The following is a 7524-nucleotide window of genomic DNA, read 5'->3' on the forward strand; positions in this document are numbered from 1 at the left end:
GCTGCTGAGCTCATTTTGGGCTGACAGTGCACCAGCACTGGGGCTCCCCTATTATAAGCTGAATTCACCTAAGAGCTGAAATCACTGAGTGTTGTGTTAAGTAGTGGGGGAGCCTGAAGATATATTGTGGAGCAGTTTGCTGGACGGCTGGAGTGCCTTGCGGACCAGCTGGTGAAGCAGTTCGACGCGGAGCAGTTTGTGGATGGCAGGAGCTGCTTGTGGGCCATGGAGCTGAGCGAAGGAGTTCGTGGGGCGGCTGGCAGAGCAGAGCGCAGCTGAGCGAAGGAGTTTGTGGAGCGGCTGGCAGAGCGGAGCGCTGCTATGGAGCTATGGGGCGGTCAGCTTCAGATCATGTAAGGTGCCTCTTACCCCCGTCCCATTTCCACCCAGGTTGGGAGGTAAAGCTCCGCAGATAAACTTTCGAACTCTAGGGCTGCCCTGACCAGGGACAGAGACTTTTGGGGCATTGGACTTTTGGGACTTTGAGTGATTTGGGGTTGCCGGACTCAAGAACCAAAGGGAAAGGACACGCCCCAATTTGCTTGGGGTGGGTTTTTTTTGCTCATGGGTTGTGTTATGAATCCTGTTGGTGGTGTTTCCCCAACATAATGCCACATTGTTTCTCTCTGTTATTAAAAGGCTTTTGCTACACTCAGACTATGTGCTTGCAAGAGGGGAAGTATTGCCTCTTGGAGGCGCTCAGCGGGGGTGGTATATATTTGTCCCAGGTCACTGGGTGGGGGCTCGAGCCGGTTTGCATTGTGTTATTGGAATGGATCCCCTAGATATTGAACCCGGCCCTTGTTGCTGCCAACTCTGACGGGCAGAAGGGTTACACTTTGTGTTTCTCAGCCTCTGTCGCCGGCTAGGTGCCGATAATGGACAGACATCGCTCGTCTGTCTCCTCTCTCCTCGAGTTCCCACTTCCAGAACTGGAGGCCTTGCTGAAGGAATATCGGCTTACCTCTCTGATAGATAGATAGATAGATAGATAGATAGGAGAATCTTCTTACTTATTCCCATAATATATCCCCCCGTTGTTCTTGGTCCCCGCAGGTCATGCACCAGATGGTGCAATGCTGCTTCTGTTCCATGTACGGCACGTTCCTGGAGTCCATGTCCTTCCCACTGCTGGGGGCTAGTCAGACCCTGCTGGCCATGCTGGAGGAAATCAGCTGCTTCCTGGAGCACCAGCCCAACATCTGGATGAAACTGGTGCAAATTGTCCACCCGCTTGGGCTGCCGGCTCCTCGCCTGGTAAATGGGGCAGGTCACCAGCCGGGCGTGGGGGCGGGAGGTGCAGGGCATGACTCCTGGGTTCCATCCTTGGCTTTGGAGGGGGAGAGTGGGATCTAAGGGTTAGAGCTCTGGGGGGGCAGGCTGGGAGTCAGGACTCCCAGGTTCTATCCCCAGCTCTGGGAGGGGCATGGCTCATAAATAAACTGACCCCTTTCTTGCATTCCTTGGCAGGTGGCTGAAGATCCCAGCACCCGGGCTGGTAAGCTGAGCGTGATACCGGTGACCCCTTGCCATTTCCTGCGTTCCAGGGCCTGTGGCAGAGCACCCCCTGGTAGAGCTGCCGCGGTGGCTAGGTTTGAGGCTTGCACCCCAGGCTGTCTCTTCGCTTGGCTTCTCTGGCGCAGGCCCCGCTCCCTGGTGCTTCTCAGAAATGGGGCTCCCAGGAGCAGGGCCAACCCCCAAGTCTCTCCAGCCATGGGGCACTGAGGGTTACGGTCAGGGGCCCGTGATAGTTGATGGGCCCCCAACTCCAGTACGACTTACAGCCATACCCACAGTAATATGCACAGCCCTGCCTCAGTTTCCCCACCGCCCAGAAGCATTCTCTGGGCTGGAGGTCAGAGCCCACCCTCCTGGGCTGGTCCTGGAGCTCCAATCCAATGACTCCTTGTGCCTCTCCCCTGTCAGAACCAGCAGCAATCCCTGCTGCTGTGTACCCCCGCACTCGCAGCCCTCTTGGCCTCTCACCACCTTAAGTAGAAGGCAGGTGGGTGGGTGCCATGCACCAGCAGCATGACTCAGGCAGCTGGGAGTCGTCAAAGGCAGCAGCTGCCAGCCTCTTGCTGCAGTTGCCGAAGGGAGGCATGTCCCCAGTTCCCCAAATCACCAGGACCAGCCATATTGAAATGCTGCATCGCCACCACAGCCCTGACTGCTGGGGGGAGAGCGCCCCCTGCTGAAGTCCTGCTCCCTGCAGCACAGCGCCCCCTAGTGTTGCCATGGGGCCAGCCCTGCCTGCCAGGGGAAAGTGCTGAGTTCCACCCTGCTCCCGGCAACACAGCGCCCCCTAGCGAAACAATGGGACCAGCACTGACTGCTGGGGGAGAGTGCCCCCTGCTGAGCCCCCATCCCGCTCCCTGTAGCACAGCAACCCTAGCGCCGCCCTGGAGCCAGCCCTGCAAGCTGGGGGGAGAGCTGAGCCCCCCAGTGCCATTTGAGGTATCTCAGAAGGACTCAAGGGTATCTAACCCCCCCATGTAGCTTGATTCCTCCTCCCATTGTACAATCCAGGGCAGTCGGATGCCTGATCTCCCAGGTCCAGGCCTCTCCCGGCTCCCTGATGGGTCCCAGCCGTTCTTCTCTCTCCCCGCAGAGGCCTTGGGGTTCTGCTGGCCAGAGCACCCCCCCTTCCTCCGCTATGTGGACAAGAGCGCAGCTGTGCGGCGGGAGTTCAAGGGATGCCTGGAGGAGGCCGGCTATGGATTCCGGGCCTGTCCCCAGTGGGAAATCCTGACCTTCCCAGCAGTGGCCAGCCCTGCGGAGCTGCATGGCTGGGAAGCGGTGTTTTGCTCGGTGAGCCAGCATTACGTGGTGCATCGTGAGGGCTGGGAGGACCTGCTGGAGGCCCTGGCCACCGAGCCGTCCCTGGTAAAGGCGTTCGGGTCATCCGGGTCTATGACGGGGAGGACTTTGTCGGCTTGGTTGGGGAGATGGCACCATTCCTCCAGCGCCTGACTGTTAGGGCCTTCCAGAGGCAGCTGGTGAGCCAGGAGTACCTGGCCGAGCCACTGCCTAGGTGGGTCATCATCAAGGACATGGTGGAGAAGGAGCAGCTGGTGGTGGTGGGCTTCCAGCCCTATGTGGCCCAGGCGGAGGCAGCCGTCCGGGAGTATTTGCAGAGTAACTCACTGGCCGAGGAGCAACTGGACGTCCCCCGGCCGGAGCTGGCAGAAACCGGGGTGCAGCTGCTGCGCCTTATGGACTGGGAGCACCTCCAGGTCACCGTCCAGCTGCACCCCAACCCTCAGGTGCTGTCCCTGGGGCTGCGAGGCCTCCTGCACCACCTGCAGCAGGGCCATCAAGGCTGACCTGGAGTCCCTGGTGCTGGGCACACTGCCCATCAGGGCCAGGCCTCTGTGGGGAGGGGGCGACCCTCCTGCAGGACCTGGCCCAGCAGCTCTGCTGCGTGGTGAGCCTGCGAGGAGACCCCCCTACAAATGGCCCATCCAGCACCTGTGGGCAGATGAGAGCGGTAGGGGGCAGCCTGAGGGCGGGCAGGCCGCCCAGGGTCGCTGGGTTTGCCAGCGTCAGAGACATGGGAGCTGGCGCTACAAGAACTGGGAACTGGGCTGTCTGGGCTGAGAGGACTGGAGGCCTGGGGCCCATTTCAGGTCTGAGAGGGCAGTGGGGTCTAGTGCGTGGAGCAGGGGGGCTGGGAGCTAGGACTCCTGGGTTCTCTGCTGGCTCTGGGAGGGGAGTGGGGTCCTAGTGTTTAGAGTGGGAGCTGGGGCGGTGTGTGGGTTCTATTCTCTGCTTTGCCCCTGACTTCCTGCCTCCCTCCCCTTCTTTGTGCCTCAGTTTCTGGGTCTGCGAACCTGGCGAGTGGCCATCCTGCCCGGCCAGGTGTCTGTTCCCATGGCAAGGCAGGGCACCTGAGGCTTGGGGCAGGGGTTTGGGGGAGCAGCACGGCCATGGGCTGCATGGAGGAGCCAGTGCCCACTGTGCCTGCTTCACCTGGCTCTGTCCTTCTCCGCAGGGCAGAGCTCTGCAGGCTCCCAATGCCCCAAGGAAGCCCCAGAAGGTGCAGGCAGGTAAGAGCAACACAGGGACCTGGAGCGCTTGGCCGCACTCCCAGTCCATAGCCCCCTGCTAACCTAGCCCTGGGCCCCCTCCAGCTCTGCCAGTACCCCTCACTCCTGACCCGCTGCCCCTGCTAACCGAGCCCCACTGGTGCTGACCCACTTATTCAGGACCCCTCTCTGCGTTCCCAGGGGCCCCCCAGGGGCTGGAGCTCTGCGTGGTGGGCTGAGGGCCTGATGTGGGCCAGGTGAAGGCAGCCGTGGCCAGCTTCATGGCCCAGTTCCATGACAAAAGCATCTGCAATGTGGAGCTGGTGGCCGTAGGCACCCAGGCCCTGCGGGAGCTCAGCCAGGCCTCACTGTACCACTTACCCGTCAGCCTCCAGCGCCTGCCGGGCAATGTGCTGCAGGTGCGGGGCACCTGGGAGGATGTGGCCAAGGCCGTGGCCGCTGTCCACGCCAGGATCCAGGCTGCCCAGCGCCAGCGGGTGGAGGCTGAGGTGCTGTACGGGCTGGTGAAGTGGCAGCACCTGGCCCCGGCCGGCTGGCGTCCCTTCAATGTGGCCACCAACCAACAGCTGGAGACGGCGTATGCAGAGATCGAGTAGGAGGGGCAGAGATCGAGTGGGACGGGCAGCGGGTGGAGATTGACCTGCTCAAGGCAATGGGCGTTGAGCTGGGCACTGGGGCCCCCATCCACCTCCACCGGGAGATCTGCCTGTTGGGTGAGGAACCATCCCCCTTCCAAAGACACCTCCCCCACTGCCCCACTGCTGGACACTGCTGGAGGGGCACCGGTGTGGGACTGGCTGCCTTGGGGGCAGGGAATAGGCCATGGCGCCTTTCCCCTCCAGTGGGTGCCAGCTCCCATCCAACCTCAGGGGACTGGGAATGGGGCAGGGAATGGGGCATGGGGCCTTTCCCCTCCTGGGGGTGCCAGCTCCCATCCAGCCCCAGGGCAGGGACTGGGCCTGGGGCGGCTCCCCACTGACAGACCCCATCTCTCATTGCAGACAGATGCCTTGCCCCGCACTGGGAGCCCATGGGCAAGAGGCTGGTGGAGCTAGCAGAGGGCTCGGAGGAGTACCGGGAGATGGCTGAGGGGTTTAAGTGGATGACCCCGGGCTACTGCATCCTCCAAGTGAGTGTGAGGGGCTGGGGGGCTCTGGGGCTGGGGCTGAGAGACACCCCATGTGGGTCCCAGAGCCCAGTCAGGGGGAGTTCAGTGAGGGGGGGCTGCCCTGGCCCTGCCTGGTTGTGGGGGATGGGACAGAGGTCTTTGGAGGGCTGTCTGTGGGGGCAGAAAGGCCAGATGGCCACGGCCATTGGGGGGTGTCCTATAACAGAGCTGCAGGAGATTGGGGACCTGGGACTGAAGCTCAGGCCAAGGCAGGATGGGAAGACCTCGAAAGGCTGGGTGTCCCCCTCCATCCCACATGGCGGTGCCCTTGGCAGCTCCTGGCCATGCCCATGGTCCCTGCCCTGCCTCCGCAGATCCAGAGGGTGCAGAACCGGGTCCTGTGGGTCTCCTATTGCTGGCAGCACCATTGGATGGAGGAGAAGAACCAGCCGGGCGAGCTCAACAAGCGTCTCCTCTACCACGGCTCGCAGCCCGAGAACAGGCACTCCATCCAGGAGATCGGCCTCAGGATCACCTGTCACAAAGGTGGGTCTGGGCCCCCGGGGGACCTCCGGGCTGGGGGCACCAGGACTGTATGCTGTCCCCGCCCTCTGGGCCACCCAGACCTGCCCTGGGCCCAGATGGGAACTGGGGCCCCCTAGAGGGGAAAGGCCCCATGTTTCCACCCCACTTGAGGGGAAAGGCTCTGTGTCCCATTCCTCACCCCCCAGCACCAGCCAGTCCCCTGCCCTGGGGCCGGTTCGGGGCCGGTGCCCGCCCTAGGAGAAGGGCCCTGTCATAAATATAAAGGGAAGGGTAACCACCTTTCTGTATACAGTCCTATAAAATCCCTCCTGGCCAGAGGCAAAATCCTTTCATCTGTAAAGGGTTAAGAAGCTCAGGTAACCTCGCTGGCACCTGACCCAAAATGACCAACGAGGGGACAAGATACTTTGAAATCTGGAGGGGGCGGGGGAAAGGCTTTCGTCTGTCTGTGTGATACTTTTGCTGGGAACAGATCAAGGATACAAGCCCTTCAACTCCTGTAAAGTTAGTAAGTAATCTAGCTAGAAATGCGTTAGGTTTTCTTTGTTTTGGCTTGTAAATTCACTGTGCTGGAGGGAATGTGTATTCCTGTTTTTGTATCTTTTTGTAACTTAAGGTTAGAGGGATTCTCTATGTTTTGAATTTGACTGCCTGTGAGATTATCTTCCATTCTAATCATACAGAGTGTTTCTTTTATCTTTGTTTTGTTCTTCTAGTAAAGTTCTGGTTTTTTAAGAATCTGATTGGGTTTTGAGGGTCCTAAGAAACCCAAGCTGGTCTGTGCTCAACTTGTTTATTCTCAAGCCTCCCCAGGAAAGGGGATGTAAGGGCTTGGGGGGATTGCTGGGGGAAGAGGAACTCCAAGTGGTCCTTTTCCCTGGTTCTTTGTTAAAGCGCTTGGTGGTGGCAGCATACAGTTCAAGGACAAGGCAAAGTTTGTGCCTTGGGAAAGTTTTTAACCTAAGCTGGTAGAAATAAGCTTAGGGTCTGTCAAGATTCCTTCCCCACTCTGAATTCTGGGGTACAGATGTGGGGACCTGCATGAAAGACCCTCTATGTCCCATTCCCTGCCCCCTTAAGCCAGCCAGTTTCAGCCTGCAGCGGGTCAAGGCTGGCACTCCCTCGAAGGACAACGGCACCGTGTCCCATCTGTCAGTGTCTGGGGGTGTCTGTTCTGTTCTCTCATTTCTCACAGTGGGCATCTATGGCCAGGGCCTGTACTTCGCGGTGGAGGCTGCACGGTTGGCAGACTACGCTAAGCCCGACGCCCATGGGCACCGCTTTATGTTCCAGGTGCGGGTGCTGACAGGGCAGTTCACCCAGGGCAAGGAGGACATGGTGCTGCCCCCGGAGAAGCCGGACGGGGGTGGCCATTACGACAGCGTGGTAAACATGGTCTCCCGCCCCAGCATTTTTGTCACCTTCTTCGACGACCTCACCTACCCTGAGTACCTTATCACCTTCCGGGGCACCAGGCTGCCCCTGAACTGAGAACTGTGCTGCCCTGGGACAGGCCACAGGACCTGGGTACTGCTTGCCTGGCAGCCAAAGAACAGCTGTGGGGCCGGGCAGCATCGGGCATGGAACATGTGCACATGTGTGCTCGCGCATTGGTTAGATTTGGAACCGCTCGGCTGCATGTCCCCGGCCCTATACTGCTGACAGCTAATGGAGATTCTCCAGAGCATTCCTGGCATTCACAGCTCCAGCAGAGAGGACTGACTGGGCCAGGGGATGGGAAAGAAAGATGAGCTGAGACACATCCTGCTGCCCCCCATCACTCAGTTGTGTGTCATCAGCCCAGTACAGCTGCCCACTAGT

At 60.0% G+C, this 7524-nt stretch overlaps 1 protein-coding gene across 1 annotated transcript; it reads left to right on the forward strand.

Moving 5' to 3' along the window:
- Positions 1-4682: 4682 nt before the first annotated feature.
- LOC144929230 (protein mono-ADP-ribosyltransferase PARP15-like) lies at positions 4683-7194 on the forward strand. Its single transcript, XM_078848295.1, has 4 exons — positions 4683-4762; positions 5051-5178; positions 5532-5703; positions 6899-7194. The coding sequence occupies exons 1-4, from the start codon at positions 4702-4704 to the stop codon at positions 7192-7194; spliced, it is 657 nt and encodes a 218-aa protein (XP_078704421.1). The 5' UTR covers positions 4683-4701.
- Positions 7195-7524: the final 330 nt, after the last annotated feature.

The sequence above is a fragment of the Lepidochelys kempii genome, chromosome 13 (assembly GCF_965140285.1).
Source record: "Lepidochelys kempii isolate rLepKem1 chromosome 13, rLepKem1.hap1, whole genome shotgun sequence".
Classification (NCBI taxonomy): Eukaryota; Metazoa; Chordata; order Testudines; family Cheloniidae; genus Lepidochelys; species Lepidochelys kempii.

Excerpts from the sequence above, each read along its gene's own strand:
- LOC144929230 (XM_078848295.1), top strand. The coding sequence starts at position 4,702 with ATGGGCGTTGAGCTGGGCACTGGGGCCCCCATCCACCTCCACCGGGAG. Across the intron at positions 5,179-5,531 it reads CGGGCTACTGCATCCTCCAA|ATCCAGAGGGTGCAGAACCG; the intron begins GTGAGTGTGAGG and ends CTGCCTCCGCAG. Across the intron at positions 5,704-6,898 it reads CAGGATCACCTGTCACAAAG|TGGGCATCTATGGCCAGGGC; the intron begins GTGGGTCTGGGC and ends CATTTCTCACAG.